The 21,033-nt window shown below is 34.9% G+C and overlaps 1 protein-coding gene across 1 annotated transcript in view; it reads right to left on the bottom strand.

The window, feature by feature from the left end:
- Positions 1-372: 372 nt before the first annotated feature.
- Positions 373-21,033, bottom strand: part of KL (klotho) — a 57,361-nt gene continuing 36,700 nt past the window's right edge. The window contains exons 4-5 of the mRNA XM_007495313.2: positions 8,581-9,682; positions 373-2,132 (exon numbers count right to left, since the gene is read on the bottom strand). Coding sequence (XP_007495375.2) covers positions 1,810-2,132; positions 8,581-9,682 — 1,425 coding nt within the window. The 3' untranslated portion in view covers positions 373-1,809. The remainder of the gene's footprint in view (positions 2,133-8,580; positions 9,683-21,033) is intronic.

Genomic DNA, 21,033 nt, shown 5'->3' with positions numbered 1-21,033 from the left:
AGAGAACATGCCAGTTTGCATGGAAAGAGGAAGATGTATCACCAAGGTGTTCTCTATACCAATGAAATCCAAGTTCATTTCCATAGCGGAATCTCTATTGGGAAAATAGCTTCAGTGGAATAGTAGATGATACTATGTTTTATGGGCAGCGAGGTGGTTCAGTAGATAAAAAACTGGGCTTGGAATCAGGAAGACTCATCTGATACTAGTTATCTGACCCTGGGCAAGTCATTTAACCCTATTTGTCTCGGTTTCCTCATCTGTAAAAAGAGCTGGAGAAAGAAATGGCGAACCATATCTTTCCCAAGAAAAACTCAAAATGGAATCATAATAGTCAGGCACAACTAAAATGATCAAACGACAACAAAATCATATTTTATAATACAATATAATTCTGTTACTACATAGATTCAGTTATACTGAAAGTCAAATAATGTTCCTTAAAGCTTTGATTAATAGAATATAAACATGACATAACTCAGATGACCTAAATATAAGGCCTGACATTGTCCAGTACCACTTTAAGTAAGATTGTACCTGTAAAATAGCAATAAAATTTAAATGTCCTATTTAAAAGATGTTAAAGTACAGAGAAAAATTCAAATTCATTTCTAGGATTCACTGAAAATTTACATTGTCAAGAGCTAATTAAAGATTAGTTCCAAATGATTAACAGCAAAAACAAAATATATATAACATAATATATAATATATCTTTTATACACAAATATATATTTATATACATATATATAGATATGGATATCCAAACCCCTTAGTGTTCAGTTTTCCAGTGTCTTAGGATTCAGCCTACTTAGTCATGTGATGTTTAAATATCTACACTAAAAATACAAATTATGGAACTTACATAAACTCAGCATGATATGCTCTTTGAAACTTGGAATTCTCTTACTCCTTGCAGGCAAGATAAACTCACATTTCCAGGCTTGCATTCATGAGGTGAATATGAAAAATTTACAATAAATCATCTCTTGTGACCATTAGACTTAAAGCTAATTATTTATAGATAAGCCTCTTCTCCTGATTCTTTGTTTCCAAGTCATTCTAAATTTTACACTTCATGCACTATGTTTCATGTTACTTCCCTATTACAAGTAAGATAAGATTTGGTTCTATTCAATAAAAAATATATACCAACTTTGTAACTATCAGTATTACTTCAGGATAAATTACATGTTTTTCAAATTTGCAGGCACTTTTTCCCCTCATTGTTCTATATTTTTTAATCAATTTTTTCATGGAAAATTTTCAGATCAGCTAAGAAGTCTATGCCATGATGTACTGTGGTGTTGAACTGGGGTCAAGTAATTTGGTTCCAGTCTTTTAATCAAAAGGTTTCTGATTTTTCTTCTGTTTGAAACAGTTCCATTTAGGAATAGGGATGAATGGATAGAATGTTTCCAATGAAAAGCTACCATTCTATAGCCTTGTGCATGTTATATGCAGGCTTCCTCTTAATTCATGCCTTTAAAAATTATATTAATTTTAATAGATTTGATTGTCTCTATTTTTAAATTTACATTTCAGATTTTATCCAAAGAAAAAAGGTAGTCCAATTACTAAATTTGAAAAGGGATATTCAAATTCAAAATTTTGAAAACAATCATCTCTTACAAAATTTTTGTTACACAGCACAAAAAGAATGCTTTACTGTAGAAGTCATGTGTAATCACTTTCACAATATCTGAGTATGCAAATGACTACAAAAATAACAGCAAATACTGTGCCTAATTTCTTCAGAATTCCCAACAGGATGATTGAAAAAAAAAATCCAGAACTCTTTCTAATTACTTTAGCTTCTCCTAGAGTAGTAAAAAATTAGGGAAAGAGTGGCAATAAATGCCAAAAGTAGAAAAGCTATAAAGGCTAATAAAGACTTTCGAGTCTGGAAAAAACTACATTCATTGCATAAGATGAATTCCTCTGGACAAAATCTTCTCTGAGTTTCAGGACCAGGAAAACCATTGTTGTCAATAATTTTCCTGTAATGATTCATGGAAGGCTTTGGCTCAAATTGATTTGCAGCATAATGATAGAGGCCAAACTTGGGAGCTGTGCGGTCATTAAATGAATAAACAAAGTATCCACAAAGTCTGACACCATCCAATGTATGGGCTGAAAAATAAAAGAGAGAGGATGAAAGGGAAGAAAATTGATTATTAAAGTACTATGGCAAAAACATTATTTTAAGGAAATACATTTAATGTCACCCTGGAAACTGATAAATATCCAGTGTTTTAATAAAACCCAAAATGGGAGCAGCTAAGTGGCTCAGTGTATAGAGAACCACGCCAGGAGACACAAAGTACTGGGTTCAAATCTAATGTCAGACACTTCCTAGATGTGTGATCCTGGGCAAGTCACTTAACCCCAGTTGTCTAGCTCTTACTATTCTTCTGCCTTAGAGCCTTAATTCTAAAACAGAAGGTAAAAGTTTTAAAAAAAATAAAATTAATTAATTAAACCTAAAGTAGAATTAGAAAAAATTAAATATGAAAAAGATCAAGAATAAGCAGATCAAGAATTTGTTAAATCTTGTGGCCAGTTCTATAAATATCAAAATGTGTTATGCTTTTGTCAAATCACATAAACATGGAGTAATGAATTTAGGGAGGACTCATTTTCCAATCATCTAATTAGTTCAATATGATGTAAATGCCGAGCTTCTGGAGGTCAGGGACTAGAACAATGGGCACTGGAGTCAGAAGATATGAAATTTAAAAAACATCTCTGCTACTTCCAGATGAGCAAACTGAGACCTTGGGAGGTAAAGTGGCTTGCCTAACACCACAAAGGCATTAAGTGACCAAGGCAAGATCTTTTCCCTTAAAGCTGAGCATATTATAACTAAATTCTTGGGTAACAATATATAAAATTTGAAAATTGTGTTATTCCTGAGGGACTTTGTTTTACTCTAAAATAAGATAACTTCTCCAAGTTCAGTCATTGATAAGTCAAAGTAATAACCAATAAAAATTAATCTAACATATAGGTATCCAATTTAGACATAAATAAAAATTTTAATTATACTTTTGCTCAATTCTTAATCTCATGATGATACATAAAATAAAATTTGTTTAAAACCCTTTACTCTGAACCCCAACTTGAATTAAAACTACAGTTAACTAAAAAAAAACTTTAAAAAAAACCCTCTGAATTTCTTGAAACTGAGAGGATCCAAAATCAAAAGATTTTTTTAACTTTAATTTTTAAAAACAGAATCTAATCAATCAATTCCAAAGGACTTATCATAAAAAATACTATTCACTTTAGAGAGAGAACTGATGAACTCTGAGAGCAAACCAAAGCATATTTTTCATTTTGTTTTTTCTCTTTTTTTTTTGGCAACATAGCTTATAAGGAAATCTATTTTGCATGACTTCACATGCCTAATGGGTATTATATTGTTTGCCTTCTCTATGGGTGGGGCAGGGGGGGGGCTGAAAGGAGAATTTGGAACTCAAAAAAAATTTAATGAATATTAAAGGAGAAAAGATAAAAGTTATACTACCTCCATAAAAAATCAAATCAAGACATTTATAATACTGAGAATAATTAACCAAGTTTCACATTTCCTAATGCCAAAGGAGAAGGTCATTAAGGAGGCAATAAAAGACAAGATTTCAGAGTCATCTGAAATTAGTGAGAAGACCCATGTTACTGTGGATCTAGGATAGTTCCTCTAATCTTCCTTGGATCTATGATCTCATCAATAAGGGCTCTCCCTTCAATGATGTGAACCCAAAATTTTTCATGCCTTTTCATCTTGTATGAGTCTTTGTGTCCTCCCTCAGGTTTTCCCAATATGCTGGGGCTTTCCTGAATAACTGATAACAACAGAATATGCAAGCTCTGAGTCAATTATCCTTGGCTGTCCCAAAATCAGAGACTCATCTCTTTATCAGGCTATATTTTTCTTATATCTTTTATACTGCTTCTGCTCTCCAATTCTCTATTTGTAATAATATGCTTTTGCCTAACTCATGCCCAACTCGCATATCCATTGCCCTCTAGGTAATATACACCTTCAATTCTTTAGAAAGTACTATATAACATTACCAGAAAAAAATACTGATATAGGGGTTGTTCCAAGGAAAATCTTGGGGTTGATGAAAACACTACACAATTACCCCAAAATGACCTATTCCACTCTTCCCTTTCTATTTGATTCTGGGCCTATCTCCTGCTCAATATGTAGACTTTGTCTAAGATGTATATATACAGTAGTCTCTCTGGAACCACTCCCCTCAAATGAGCATTCACAGATTAGGGTCCCCATAAGGCAAATGAGTACATCTTCCCTGAGGGTTCTATTGGTAACTTTGGAAGGCTGAGTTTTTTTTAGAACTGTAGCTCATAAACACCCAATCATATGTCTCCCATTAACTATTGACATTGTTATCAGTTACCTTTTAGCAAAGGTATTTACCAAGATGGTATTATAAGAGCAGCTGGTACAAAATATTCCTCCTATACTAAGGCTACACTGTCCCCTTGCACAAGGTTTTTGGAGAAAATCCTATCAGATTGCAAGTGCAGTGATGATGAGGTAGACATAATGAGGAACACATGTGGCAAATGAGTAACTCACAGCTCTTGGTTATTGGTAGTCCCCTTCTTCTTTCTTAAAGTCCTCATGATGTTTCCCTTAGATTAAACTGGACTTTGAAGGTCAGTGCCTTTTGTTATAGTGATCTTGATAGATCTTTTTTAAATTTGTTTGTTGTCCTTGCAGTTTCATCCTTGGGATGATCTGCTTTAATTATCTGTTGCCAGCTTTCATAGCAACAAGTTTATATGCTAAAATTATATTGCCTTAGACTGAGACATCCTTCTTCTTGGCAAAGATCCCAAGTTCTTTTCAATTTACATTGGTCCACTTCCATAGAAAATATTGATAGTCTTTGTCAATGTTTGTCCTCTTATCCATTTCCCATTTTTTAAAAAATATCAATAGCTTGCCTAAATGGGTCATTTAGAGTTAGTATAATTGTATGTCAAATGGTTTTCTCATTTTTATTTTTTCTAATTTGATATTGATTTTGGTATTGACCAGTAAGTCAATAGTCTTACTGTACAGATAGATGATTAAAAATTACTCCTGCATCAATAACTATATTTCCTATATAGTTTACATAGTCAGTTTCCTTTTGTGGTATATTATTTAGTTCTCAACATGTTTAATATCTCGCAATCATCTCACTGAAGAAAAAAATTCATGTCTATAAAGAAAAAAAAACTATGTATATTAAAAAAATTGAATCCTGGGCAAGATAGATAACTGAAGAGAATCAAATCCCACTCTTCCTCGAGCTTCCACACATCTACTCCAGCAAAAACTTGAAATTCATACCAGACCATAAAATGATGAAAAAATATGAGAAACTACAATAAGTGACTACTTCCATTCCAGAAGTACACAAAAAGTCAGCCTGAAGCCCATAGGCAATAGCACAGAGGACTACCAGCAAAGTCAGTGTCAAACAAGCCTGGAGAATTCCAGTGGGATCTTAGACCAATCAGTGACATAGAGTCAGTAAAGATCTATGTTTAGAAGAAGCAGAAGTGAAAGCTCCTCTGGAAAGATCCCCAGCAGAGTGAGAAATGCCCAGGGTGTTCTTGAAAGACCTAGGGAGGAGCATCAATCAGTCAGCATGGTGTAGCAGCCCTTATACCAGTATAACTCAGAATAATAATTCATGAACTCCAAAGTCCCCAGAATGTGGTCCTTAGATGTCATAGAAAGCTCTAAAACCCCAGAACTCTGAACTTCAAAAATGTAAAAAGCTTAACCCTGGGATGGGGAAATCAACAAAAACCCATATTACCCAGGGTGAGACCAAAAAGGGCTAATCATCACACCCAAAAGCACAGCAAGACAAAGAGCTCCAACTTAGAAACTAAAGCTGGAGAGATGGTTAAACCAAAGAAGACATCACTTGTATAATAAAAAAGTATTGTAGATTTTTAAATGCCCCCAATCTAGCCTAGAAATACAAAGTGTATTTTGGAAATCACTCAAAGCAGAGACTCAAGGGGAAAAAAATGGATTGCCCAAAAATACTGCATGAATGTTTAGAATAAAGATAATTTGTAAAACAAAATAAGAACTCTGGAAGAAAAACTTGAAAAGGGAATTAAAAGCTTAGAAAATAAAGCAATAAGATTCCCTGAAAGCTAAAATAGACCAAATAGAAATCAATTATTTAATTAGAGCAAGAAATATTAGAATAAAATCAAAAGATGGGAGAAAACAAAACAGGAAAAGCAAGATATGCGATTTTCTTAATGGCCTGGAAAATAGAACAAGGAAAGATAATTTGAAAATCAGTGGATATGGGGACAGCTAGGTGGCTCAATGGCCAGGCCCAAAGACAGGAAGTCTTGGGTTCAAATCTAGTCTCAAACACTTCCTAGCTGTGTGACTCTGGGCAAGTCACTTAACCATCATTGCCTAGCCCTTTCCACTCTTCTGCCTTAGAACCAATATACAGTATTGATTTTAAGATGGAAAGTAAGGATTTAAAAAGAAAATTAAAATCAATGGATACCCTGACAGTCATGATCAAAAAATTTTAAAGAACACTGTCCTTAAAAAAAATCACAAAAGAAAACTGCCCAGATTTATCTAGAAGCCAACATAAATATAGAAAGGATCCACTAATTGCCTCCTAAAAGGAAAACCTGGGGTGTATCATAGCCAAAATCCAAAGTTTTTTTTATTTTAAACCAAAAATGCTGTAAGCAGACAGTGTTCAAGTACCAGAGAAACACCATCAAACAATACCTAACACCTCCTAGTATAAATGAGATGAGATCTTACAATAAATTATTCCATATGGGCTTACAAGCAAGAATAACTTACCCAGAAAAGCTGAATATAATCTGGGGGGGGGTGGATCTTTAATTTTAAAAAAATGTATACTCATTTCTGATGAAAAGGTCAGAGCTTGGTAGGAACTCTGAAAAGCAAATGTGAGAGTCAAGAGAAACCCTGAAGGGTAAATTCATCTTAGCAATTAGAAGTAACGATATCATAACATATTACTAATAGTCTTCTCAGGTAAGAAGAAACAAGTATCCATTTAGAATCTTAATGTCTTTGAAATGAATTGAGAGAGTTAAATAAGAAACATAGAGGACCTATGAGTGAATTGGTTTTCTACTGGTTTTAAGAGAAGACGGAAAAGGGAGGATAAAAATAATATACTAATATAAAAAAGGAGGAACAACTGAGTAGAACTTACTACTTCTCAAAACTAGAGTTTATGAATATGCCAACATGAAGGAGAGGGTGGAGAAAGTGGACATTATTCTTATTTGAAATGGATAGAAGAGTTAAACATATGTACCCACAGTTTGGTGTGGAAAAATAGCAAACTCATGAGGGAAGTGTGAGAGTTAAATTTAATGGATAAGGAAGAAGATGATTAAGGGGGAGTGAATAACAGAGCAAAACTGAGGAAAGAGAGGAAAAAAGGAAAAGAAAAGCTGAGATTTGTTGAAGAGTCAGCTTCCCCTAGAGGGTAGGTATCTTCCAAAGCCTTTCTCTCCTCATGGAGCTAGAAAGAGTTTTAAACCTCTCTCAAAGAAGAAAGAGAAGAATGTCTCTCTTCTCCAAAACTTTCATAACAAGTTCTTCACTCGTGCAGGTATGGAGTCATGTCAGCATTTATTTCTCTACCTATTAAGAGATTCTCCTTAATGAGGGCATAAAAATGCCCTCATCTTGACTAGGAGCATGATTCTTAGCACCCCCTGGATCCTTTTTTACCTCTTTGCCTCTATGATTATAGAAGTGGAAGTGCATTGTATTCTTCAGTTTCATGGGTCCCTTTAGCCAAGGAATGAATGACCTAGTAATCAGTTTATTAGCAATGTGCTTCTCCATGCTTAGCTAAGCTGATCCTCAGGAAGCAGACATAATCTGTTCTAAAACTTTTGTTATGGTCAAAATCTGCCAGAACCTATCATGGCATAGCCTTGAAGAACTTGTGGTTAACTTCATGGTTTAAAGATGAGTGGGGGGGAGAGGGGGGGGTGGCAATTAAGCAGCTCAGTAGATAGAGTACCAAGTCTGAAGACTGGAAGTCCTGGCCTCAAATCTGGCCTCAGATACTTCCTAGCCATGTGACCCTGGGCAAGTCACTGAACCCTAGCCTAGCCCTTACCACTCTTCTGCCTTGCAACCATTATTTAGTATTGATTCTAAGTTGGAAGATAAGGATTTTTTAAAAAGAGGATATTTAAATATTCTCAGGAGTGATGTGTGTCCTTCCACATCTATCTACCTTAATCCCAATGTTCTTTTTCTTTTGAGAAACACACTTTGAAAAGACTTAATATATTTACATATTCTCTGTGTCTATATAGAGTCACAGAGAATTGGTCATTTTTGTTTAGAATTAAAGAGCTTACTGACTACTTTAGGCATAATAAGAACATCGAACATCATCAGCATTATCATTCATATTTTAGGGTTTGAGAATTTTAATATGCATACATCAACAGAATATTGCATACTCATAAAATCTGATATCACTTAATATTTTGGAACTCTTACCTTTTAAAGCTTCATTAACATAATTCTGTATATAATATGTTCTCAATTTGTCTTGTGTCCTGAGAGGATCATCATCGATTCCATTAGCTATTATGTACACAGGGATGTCTCCATACTTCGACTTAAACCAGTTAAGCATCTTGCGCAGTCCCCAGGGGACCACAGCCACCCTACTTGGTGAGTTTAGCCATGTGCTGTCTGTCATTTCTTGAACTTCTAGATAGTCATTATATTTCACTGGATCCTCTTTTTCCCAGTCCACGAGGATAGTGGTGTAATGACTTAAAGCAAGAAAATCAAATGATCCCTGGATTAACTTCTTTTCACTTTTAGTGAAATAAGGCAAAAGGAAATTGTTTCTTTGATTCAGCCACTCTCTCATAACATGTGGATAGTCCCCAGTGCCAAAAATGGGCTCAGCAAGCCAGCCAATGTCAAATTCCAAAACTCTTTCAGCTACTTCTTTATCTTTTTGTGAGAATGGACAGGCTGGTTCTATCCAATCAGCCTGTAAGGCTATTGATATTTTACCTTTCTGAGATCTTCTAAAATTTTGATCATACAAATGCCACACTTGTGCATGAGCCTTCAAAAGATTATGCCCTGCATTATATGTCAAATTCTGTATATGAGGCTCATTCATTGTAATCCAAAACTTGACATACTGGCCAAGTTCTTTAAAGCACAGTCTGGCATATTCTTCAAAAGAATTAATAATCAGAGGGTTCTCCCAGCCTCCATGTTTAGCTAAAAGAAAGGGAAGACCTTGATGCTCAGTGGTTGGTTGCCATAAAGCAACAATAGGTGTTATGTTGACCCGAACTAATTCACTAACAAAACAACGATAATAATGTAGGATTGTCTCATTGACTTGAGATTGGTTCCCCAAAGGAAGAATCTGTGACCACTTGAGTGAGAAGTAAAAATGAGTTATATGTATTTCCCGAAGCAGAGAAATCTGGAGCCTGATGGCAGCAAAATCCACACAATGAGGCTTCCTTTTCGAAGTCACAACCCCATCAACTCTAATAAGCTTTTTACTCTGATGGATATCCCAGACATAAACATTTGGATCATTAAACTGGGACGGAGTTGTATCTACCTAAGAAGAGTAAAGAAAACATTAGTTTTAACTTAATAGTCCTGGGAAATTCAATAAGCTTAGCAAAGTCATTAAACAAAACAATGAATCACAAAGGAAAAAATGAATCAAATATGCTTTTTTTTAAAAAAAAAAACCCTTTATGAATGTCTCAAAATGGGAGAGGCAGGATTCTTTCTTGTGATCACCTGCCTATTACACACACACAGTTGCCACAAACAAACATATACTTTTAGTCTCTGAGGTCATCTTAACATGAGAAAAACCACCAACCTTATTTTGTGCCTCCCAACTACATGATTACAATAAACACCAAAACAAAACTGCTCAATGATAGAAGCAAAATATTGATAGAAAATGTATCATTTAGAATAATAAAGCATCAGTGATTTAGGTTTTTAAGTGGAATGATCATATGTTAAGAGTCAAAATCAATGAACTTTAGAAAAAGAAATATATATATACATATATGTGTGTATATGTGTATGTACATAAAATTGCACTTTGTCATAAATATAAGCTTATTCAAATATCAACTGAAAATATGTTGCATTTATTGAATAATTATTGTGTGCATAGTAGTAGACAGTATCTTGAAAATCTTCATGTAGCTATAATTTTGTTGGAGATTTGTACCAACAATTCATACACTGACAGTGCTATATCTAGGTATCTTTGTGCTTGGGGCAAGTACTTCAAAGTATGCATGTAGCAAGCTGCACAAATTGTCTTCCCAGAAGGGGGACAGTGGAAGAGGGGAATGGTGGCAGGGCATTGGAGCTGGGAAACAGAGGTCAGAAGACATTGGCTGAAGGGAATTAGAGACCACTGTGAGGAAGGGAGAGATAAAAGAGATAGAAATTATACAGCATCACCAGGAAAGAGCTCACTCCAAACTATCATCTGATACATTCCAATTTTAGTTCATTATTTTATTAGTTAGATGCTAAACTCTGTTGTTTCAGCACCTAGAAGGAGTGCAAATATTCCCTGTCCCCTCTAGATCAATACAAGGAGAAAGCCCCACTCTAGCTGCACATCTACACCTGGACCCCCTTCTCCCCTACCAGTGAGAGAAAGGTAGTTAAAATACCTGCCAAAGGGAAAACTCTTTCTAGTGCTAAACAATTTAAGTTAAGTAATACAATTAATTTAGATAAATTAATTTTATTAATTAAAATAAATAAGTTTAATTCTATTAATAAATTTTTCTTTAATATATTATAGATTTATAATATATAACATTATATAATATAAGAATACAATTAAATTTAATTAAAATAGAAATAAAAATAAAACATATTTGTGGCAACAATAATTTCTAATCATTTTAAATATAGTTATCTGGAGTGATCATGAATAATTAGAACAAGTGAACATTATTAAAATAGGAAAACCAGGAACACTGTTGTCCTGTGAGCTTACTCTCCCTAGGAAATGAGAACTGCACAACACTTAATGCCTTGCATTTTACTCTGCCTCAATATTTTCTTTAAAACTTAAAAAAAAAATTATTTTCGAGTTCAAGTGTCTTGGTTTGACCATCTACTCCATCCCCATTCCAAAAGCAGGGGTCAGCCTAATCACAGTTTCAAATGTGCAGTAAAGATTCTGTTGAATTTTACAGGGCTGTTGAAAATCAGCTGTGGTTCTCTCTGGGGAGGTCAGTACTGCTCTTATAAAGGAAAGTAATAAAAAGCTGCATGTCAGAGGGAAATTGCTTTTCTGGAGAATTGTCCCTTGTAGATTACCAAGTGCATGCATTTCCCTTAATACTGCAGGAATGCTGTCAGAAGTATTTTTCCATTGTGATGCATCCACAAATCATGCTTTCTTGGACTTGCAGCAGAAAATGTTTCCCTGCCCTTTTTGAAGAGAAAATATACATCTTGTGAATAACTTCTGGGTTAACTTTTAAAAGAACCTGAAATTGAGTAAAAATTTTATACCTGTGATAATTCCCAAAGGCAGCAGCCTAGAATATTTCTAATTTTAGTCTTGATGATAACCAATATGGAAAAGTGTTTGGGCTTTTCTTTTTTATTTTTTAAAAGTAAGTTCATCAGCTATGATTTCTGCAATATTGTATTTTTACAAAATATTTTTAAATTAGAAATGACATTACAGTTTGAGAAGGCTCTCCCATATATCGTGGAATTTGTAATGGATTATTTAGGGAAAAGTAAATCAGGCCATTGAATCTCAATTTTCACACACATTTTTCTTAGAGCTCTAATACAGAATATAGTAGATGGGAAGGGGAAAAAAAACTCAACACTGCTTTAAGATCTGCCAAATTGAAATGGGAGAAATCTTTGTTCATATAAAGAAATGTCTATGCCACTACTATATGAGTGGTGCCATGCCTATATTCCATACAAGAAATGTTATAGCTTGAGAACCAACCCATCTGGATACATAATTAGGATTAAATGGACTGATAAGCCTACCTAAGTAAACTATGTAGTTCTTATTGTGGATAATAAACTTCTTGCCTCAAGGCCCAGCACTCTATACATCATGCCACCTAACTGCCTAGAAAGGAATAAATTCTTTGTGTTATGTTTCTAAGGTAATTTTAAAGAATTGTATTAGCTGCTATTCCATCTGGCTTTCTGTATATTCAAAATTCAGAATTTGGTAGCCACTGAAGAATACCTTTTTCTTAGTTTTGAAAATGTTGCCCTCTTGCAAAAAGCCTCAGTCTTAATGATAATGAGGACTGTGTTCAAACAGGAAAAACCTGTAATATCATCTACAATAAGAGTAACGCAGTTTGCTTATGTAGGTTATCAGTTCATTTGATCATATTTAGGGACTCAGATGGTTTGGTTCCCAAGTTATATAGCACTTCTTGTACAGAATATACCCTACTCATGTATTGGAGGCAGAGCCATTTCCCAACATTAACAAAAATGTCTCCCATTATCATTTGGCAAATCTTAAAAGAAATTCAAATCTAGCCTCAGAGACTTACTGGCTGTGGGACCCTGGGCAAGTCACTTAACCAGCTTTGCCTGAGTTTCTTTAACTCTAAAATGGAAAGAATAATAGGACATAGGGTTGTCGTGAGAATCAAATGAGGTAATATTTGTGGAAAGTGCTTAGCATAGTCCCTGGTACATAGTAAGTGCTATAAAAATGCCCATTCCCTATTTTAAAAAAAACAACTACATCCTCCCTTCCTAAGTAATTAACTTTCTCTGCTTCCTCCTCCTCCTCTTCCTTTTTATTCTCCTCCTTTTCCTCCTCTTCCCCCCTGCTTCCTCCTCTTCTTTCATCTCCTCCTTAAATAAAACATAATATAAAGCCACTATGGAGTTCAGAAGAGACAGAGACCTACAATCTTCCTCAATGACTGGACAGCTACAGAAGATTAAGCTATTCCTTAAGTTTCAAAGTAGTTTCAGCTTAGTTTCATTTTCATTCATTTGTCCAGTAGAAAAATCTTACCTATTAAGTGATAATTATCAAAGTCTATACTAGGTAAGAATTGGCCATTTTGTCTCATGAAGGACAAAGGTAGCATGAGTACAAAGCTAGCAGTTTTCTAGGTAAAACATTTTAAATGTATTTATATATATATATATATATATATATATATATATATATATATATTTGTATATATTTTAGTACATCACGAGACCTGGGTTTTCACCACAACCCTTCTACCTCTAGTAATCTGGCTTCATATGTTGCTGCCATCAAAGGCATTCATTGACCAATGGCCAAAAGACTGGTGATGAGCCTCTGCAAGCTTAGCTTGGATGATTGACAGAGTAGTTGTTTGGCTTGTAGATGGTACTTCTCCAGTTGGGGAGGGGGGCATGCCAGAGCTTGTTTTCCCCTGGCACAATCTTTGAAATCCTACAGGTCACAATGACAGGTAAACAGAGTAGCACAGTAGAGGCTCTTTTGCCTTTCTTGCACCATAGATTGGCAGTGTGGTGAAGCTGTTCTCAGAATTCTGGATGACCCCCTTTTTTAAAATGCATAAGGCAAAATACATATAAATACCAAGGAAAACAACAGTATTGAAATATAGCCATAAAAATAATTTTTTTTAAATTCACAGGCTCCAGATTAAGAATTCCTGTATTAGAATAAAGGTGAAATACTATTGACTCACACTGATTTGCATGGCCACTCTGATTTGTGTTCTAGAGTCAAAACTGTTAAGTGGGGCTAATGTCAGAAATGACAAGGAAGGTGGAATGAGTTGATATAATAAGCAGAAATAAGTGAAGTGATAGGGGTAAGGCTGTTAACAAAGTTAGATTTTCCAAAATATCTACAATTAAGAAGAAAAAAACAAGTTTCTATTGTCCTAAAAAAAAGGCTTAAAGAAATATTTTATGTAGAAGTATTAATTTTTATTTGTAGCAATCTTTTTTAGGTAAGACAATTTTTTTCTATAGGTTATACAATTTAAAAAAATAATTTCTCATTTCATAAAACTCTAAAAATTGTCCCTTCCAATTTCCAAACATATAAAATTATCTTTGACAAGCTCTAATAGGCATATTTAGGCAACCATCAATAATCTATAGGTCGAAAGACCCTTAGAGGTTATTTGGGCCAACCTCTATATTTTACAAATAAGGAAACTGAAGCCCAAAAAGATGATGATTTATTATAATGTGATTTTATAATAGAATTTGTTTATTGTAATTTTCCATAACAAATTTAAATGGAAATATGGTACACCAAAGAAAGACACCGATGCAAACTAATGTGAAGGTACTGATATTTTATTTTTCTTTTTAAAGTTTCTTTTGAAAATGTCACTTTTTCAAGCTCTGAAGTTGGCTAGACGTACCAATGATGCTAACTTCCTGTCTATAAATACTGAATTCACATTTCCCCTGATATTTTATACAAAATTAATCATACAAATTATCACTATTTCTAATTTTTTTTCCTCTTGTTCAGTTTCTTCTGTCATTTTCCTCCCCCCTCTCTGGCTATTCCTTAGATGTTGTCTCCTTCCCCACCAGATCCTCCTAATCTCAGGAGGTGAGAATACTATAGGGCTGGGAGATACAAAGAGAAGAATGGCTCTTAGCACTGTAACACTACTTGAGAAGGGGAAGGATTGGTTAGAGTTCCAAGGGCTAGTTAGTGGTGCCAGGAAAACAAGTGAGGTGGGAAGATTAGCACTGAATGAGCCCAGATATAAAAAGAAACAATAATGGTGATGCAGCAGGTGGAGCTGAATCATCAGGTGTGAAGTAGAAAAAGAAAAACATTAACAGAGCAGTAAAGGAGCAGAAGAAGCTGAGACACAGGCTGATGTTACATGTTTTGATCCTGTATCTCCTCTCCACCTGCCTATGGAACTCTTCCACCCCTACTCCTAACATCTTGAAGGAAGTAAATAAACTTTGCTGCAATAGTAAGTCCATTCCAATATTCTTTATCTGAATCACATCAGCTGTGCTCATTCATAAAGTCAAGGTTTCTGAGGAAGGATGTCACTGCCTGGGCAACTCAGTAATTATACCTTCACACTGAAGGCAGCTTCATCTTTCCCTGTCATTGAATGGGAGGAAACAAGAGCATCTGGAAAACATGCACTGATTTCAAGGACTGAGACCTCCTAGAACCATGGCAAATATGTTCAGTGAAGATGATCTAAATACTCCCCCACCCCCCAATATTGATAGCTTTCCAGGATCCCCACCTATTTTCCAAGGACAGTGGGTGGAAACTTAGTCTTTAGGAGGCAGTATCATCTCATCTTTTAGACACAGTTCCATGCATTTCAAATAATCAAGTTTCAGTAGCAGCAATTGTGAAAAGAAAATAAAGAATTTGAGCTGGGAGGGACCGTAAAGGTCATACTATAAAATGACCTCATTTTATGGATGAGAAGGCATTGACCCAGTGAGATCCATGATCTCATGGCAACCAAGTGGCAGAGTCAGGATCTGAAACCCAGTGCTCTGATTCTAAATCCAGAGTCCTTCCTGCTGCATCATACTGTCTCCACAAGGGATGAATATAACTAGATAGTGCCCTGGATAAAGAGGGAAGCCCATAGTCATGGGACTATTAGGATGCCAGAGGAGAATTCTAGGTGATAATAGGTTGCCTGAATAGAAAAGGGGGAGGGGTTATTGCAGCAACTGTAATCCTAGATATTTGGAAAGAAAGGAGATACTTGGTTCAATTTGTAAAAGAATTCTAGTGGCTAACACTGATTTGGGGCTGAGAGGGGAATGGTGCTGGCACAAATTTTGAAAAATAACTTGATTGAAGAGCACTCAGAGCAAGACTGATGTGCAAACTTGTCCAGCTTAATACTTTACTAGAAGACAAAAAGAGATCAAACCCAGAACCAGGAGAGATAAGTGTTGTTTAACATGTAAAAGAGCCTAAGTAAGCATTTGAGAGCTAGCTGGTGATAATGGGCTCCTCTGAATTGTCACTACAGAGTATGCCATAGCCTGCACTGTAGGTCTTTATTTCTATTAATGGAACTACTGTGCTCCCAGTGGGCAGCTAAGTGGTTCAATGAATAAAGTGCTGGGCCTGGAGTCAGGAAGATTTATTTTCCTGAATTCAAATCTGGTCCCAGACACTTATAGCTTGGTGATAACAAGTCACTTAACCCTGTTTGCCTCCATTTCCTCATCTGTAAAACGAGTAGAGAAGGAAATGGCAAGCACTCCAATATCTTTGCCAAAAAAAAAAAAACCCAAATAGGGTCATAAAGAGATGGGTATAACTGAAAAACTAAACATCAACATACTCCCAGCACTCAAAGTTGAAAACAACAGAATGATCCTTTATTCTTCCTTTCCTCCTGCTTCTACCAAATCCATTCACTGTCTTCTAGTATTTCTGCTTTCGTGATATTTCTCATATTCATCTCCTTCTCCATTCCTACCATCACTCAGTTCAGATCCTTAAAACTGATCTGAGATGTAAAGAGCTGGCTAAGAATATGTTGTCTAAGAATGAGATTTAGATTTCTGGACCACAACTTTAAAATACATGGAGATCAAATTGCTGGCTTGGGATGGTATCTATCTAAGGCTGGTAAAGACTTTATTTAAGTAAATTTATACTTTATTATAATTTTTAAAAAAGAAGGGAGTTGAAGAAAAATGCCTATGTATATCTCCCAAACACAAGGCCATTGAAAGTACAGTGAAGGTAAAGATTATCAACTGAAAGGTGCAGGAATTCTCAGAGACAAAAGCCAGGAAAGGAGTCAGTAGTAGAACCTGTGGTCTCAAATATGTACAAATGCCCAAAGTTTAGGCAACAGAAAGAAGAATTAGATATCCTATGGAAAGGAAGTAGTTTTGACCTCCTATCAATCACTGATGTTTGGTGAGATGAAATGCATGATTAGACTATAACTACTTTATTCCAAAGAAACAAAAGAAAGAAAGGGCCAGGGGGGAATGTTGCATGATAAAAAGATATACTAACATAAAAAAGTTTTTTTCAGGAACCAAAGAGAAAACATTTTGTATGAAAATCAGTAAAAGGAAAAAATAGAAATGATTTTATCATGGGAATATACTACTGACCACTTGGACAGAAAGAAGAAAAACATGAGCAATTTGGGACCTGAATCACAATCTACTACAGAGGTATAATAGTTATTAGGGAAGAAGAGGCTTCAATTTTTCAGATATTTGAACCTGAATCACAATCTACTACAGAGGTATAATAGTTATTAGGGAAGAAGAGGCTTCAATTTTTCAGATATTTGCTAGAGCCTTCTCTCTTCCAAAAGGAGAGTTAATAACTTCTTGACTAGCCTTAATGATAATTTTGTTCTTTAAAAGGCAGGGGAACCAACACAGGGAAATCTGATTCTGGAAAATACCAAAAGGCAAATTTAGTCTTGATGTGAAGAAAAAATCTTTTAACAGTAAAAGCAATCCCAATATAGAAAAAGTTACCTTGGGAGGTTCCCCTTTATTGGAGATCTTCAAAGGGAAATTAGATAACAATATGTAGAGTATTGTGACAGAGAGGAAATCCAGTATGTAATACTGGGAATTCTTCTTCAGATATGGATTGAAGTAGATGGACACTATATTCAACCTGCCTTATAAGATTTATAAACATATTTTATAGTTCTTGCTAGACTTTAAGCTCCTTATATCTCATTATTTATTGTCTTTCTCCTTTTGCTTTGCACAGTGTCTTACACACACTTAAATATGTGAATAGATCTGTGATCTTGCAGATTTGAATGTGTTTTCTTATGATTCAGATTGGAACCCATCCTTACTTCCCCATCTTTTGTGATTGCTATTTATATTTTCCCACAAGTTTGCCATGTTGAGAGTACTCAACATGCTGGGGGCCTTCCTCACTTTCTCTTATCACTGCAAGGCTATCATATTAGCTGTCAACTGGTTTGTCCTCATTCTTGTCATTTGTCCATCCCATCTTGTTTTTTGTTTGTTTTTATCAAATACGTCTCTGATACTATCCTTTACTATAATTCTTCTCAGGAGTTCCTTATTTCTTATGTGTTGCAGGCTGCTCTCTATTGTCTTCTAAATGCTATTCATTTTTTTGTTTTGAAGACTATAGTATTTTGAGATTTGTGGCCATACAACAACGATGTTGGTACCAAAAGATGGGTTTTATTTCAGGGAAAAGATTGAGGTCATTAAAGGATCTCTACAATTTCCCAAAGGGAGTTAAGCCTGTTCTCTTCCTCAAGAGATGACTCATTACTAATGTGGGAGATCTTTCTTGAATCAACATTCAATTTATTGAATGGAGATCAAAATTAGCATAAAGCTAGAAGAAAGAAAAAAATAGTAAAAGATAAGGCATTCAATTAAAACAAATCCAATCTAACCTACCAAACAAGTTATTGATAACAAAAAATAAAATATTGATAACCTGGGAAAAGGTAGGACATCAAATTAAAATAAGTCCAATCTAGACTACCAAACAAGAAATTGATAACAAAAAATAAGATAAAAAATGAATGGAAGAAAGTTTATACATACTGATTGCAATAATTTAGTGCAGAAGTTTAACTGATATAATTTAACTGATTTGACTGGAATGAAGAATCCCAAATAAACTTAAAAATTGTTTGGCAAATACTTGATTTAATTGTCATTCAGAAAGATATGGAGGCCAAGGCCAATATAAGTTTGTCATATATAAACTCATTTATAAAATCTGACAGACAAAAATAATGAAGATTTTGAGAAATATCACCTCAAAACTATAAAAAATCAGTGGAAGATAAAACAAGTTTAAAAGAAAACTTGGCAAAAAATCCCAAATAAGCAAAGTCAATCTAAGGACATTTAAACATGAAACTGAAAGGAAGACACCAAACAGAAGATAGAAAGGACCTACAGGGTTTTTAAAACAAACTATTTCCATCTTCATAAATATTTATTAAAATAATGTGAATATACTCCAAAGAAAAAGGCAGGCCTTCAAAATTGATTCTCTACAGCAGATCATTTTATTCATGAAAATAAATATGAAAATAAATAAAATATATAGAGAATCTATAGCAAGATCTGCTTTTGTTGTTTCTTTAATTTAGTTTGTTGACTATGTGATCCCTTGTCCAAAAGCCCATTGGTATGGGACATTCTCCTTTTTGGTGGAGATAAATGTACCCTGGCATAAGAGGTAGGGCAAAGTAGGTGAAGGGTTAGGATTAGAGCTCCAGCCTTTCCCAGACTCCCTTGGGAATTCATCATTCAGGTGCTCTTAGCTTCCAGCTTTGAGAGAAAAGACAGAAGAGCCCAACCCCACTCCAAGTATGTTAAAGCAAAAGATACTGGGAAGACATGAGAGGAGAGGTAAACCTCTATCCTGTCCTTATTTTGAACTTGCTATTTTAGAGACTTAGTGGAATTTCCCTTTGGGTAAGATGCAGGATACTTTTGGTTGAGCTTAATTATCTGACTCTCAATGAAAGAACTCCTTCACTTTGTTTTACCTGCTATACATTCTCCTATGTATACCTTCTCTTATGTCTATTTTGCTATGATTTGGATAATTGAGTTTATTTGTTATTTTCTATGTGTGTTCATTGTGGAATCCCCAATTTAGTGGGAAAAGAGTCACACCTTGGCTATAGAGCTTTGGGTTCCCTTTTCTCCTCAAAAGGACAGTGTTCATTACTTAGATTGAAACTGATCATATTCCCTTGACAGACAATATGAAAGAGAGCAGACAGATCTAATTCTAGTCTGGTACCCCCTCTCTCTAAGGAGAATAGAATAGTATCCTGACCCAATCTCCTGTTTCCCCTCTTGGAAGGAATTAAGGTCTCCCTTAGAGAAAGATGAGAGGAAAGGAGATAAGAAGAGCTCTATTTGGCCATCCTTCCAGCATCATACAACGACTCTCCCATATCGGGGTCCCTCTCAATACAAAGGGCTCACCCCAAAAACAAGGAGATGCATGATCATCTAAGGTATTTACCATTATCATGCAGACATTTAGCACAAAGTCTGTGTTAGAAGAATTCTGTATAGATGGTGAAGTGTGCCAAATACTCTTTTTATTTGAGAATAATGTGCTATTTTGCTGGCTCAATCAAGTTTCAAAACAATGCAGAGCTTCTGGATGAGATTTACAGCCATTCCAATGTTTGGCCTAACAATCCATAAAGGAAAAACCAAGAGGATGAAGAATAGCTAATATCCAGTTTATGGCATTCAGACAAGTGAATAATCCATGAGAGCATATGATGTCAGATATGATTTAATTATCAGAATATAATGTTTGTACAGATGGTGAATAGGAACAATGAATTGGGCACAGAGTTAAATAGAAGTCTTATATATACTAGACCTATAATAGCTGTTTACTGAAACAAATAAGTTCTTTGAATTCTCCAAGATGCCTAGAATAGTGTTTTGAACATAATATGCATAATATACAAATAAGAGACTGAATAAATCTCATTTAGGTCCACAACCTAAAGTAGTTCACATTTCTTATAATCTCTTTATAATGAGAAGAAATTCCATTTCCTGAATAATCAAACTTCAGTTCTACTTATTCTCTTTTAAATATGTATCAGTAGAGTTCATTGTTGTTCAGCATGCAAAGTGTCCTAAAAGTCTGTCTGAAGGGCATGACTTTTGGGACACCTTGCATAAACCCAGATCTATAGAACTGAAATAGAATTGGAGGTGAACAAATTGAATGACCATTGCTAACCATTTACATATGTAGCTCCAGTACTTAGCATATAGTAAGCACTTAACTTGTTCATTTAATCAGTCTTTATAAGTTACTGTGACTGCTGAAAGTAGTCCCACAAATGACAAAACTTGAATTCCTATAGTTCTATTGTTCTCTAGGTCATGCAAACAAATAAACTGTAA

The sequence above is a fragment of the Monodelphis domestica genome, chromosome 4, assembly GCF_027887165.1.
Source record: "Monodelphis domestica isolate mMonDom1 chromosome 4, mMonDom1.pri, whole genome shotgun sequence".
Taxonomy (NCBI): Eukaryota; Metazoa; Chordata; class Mammalia; order Didelphimorphia; family Didelphidae; genus Monodelphis; species Monodelphis domestica.
The sequence above is the reverse complement of the archived record's forward strand: the minus strand, read 5'-3'. Positions and strand labels throughout refer to the sequence as shown.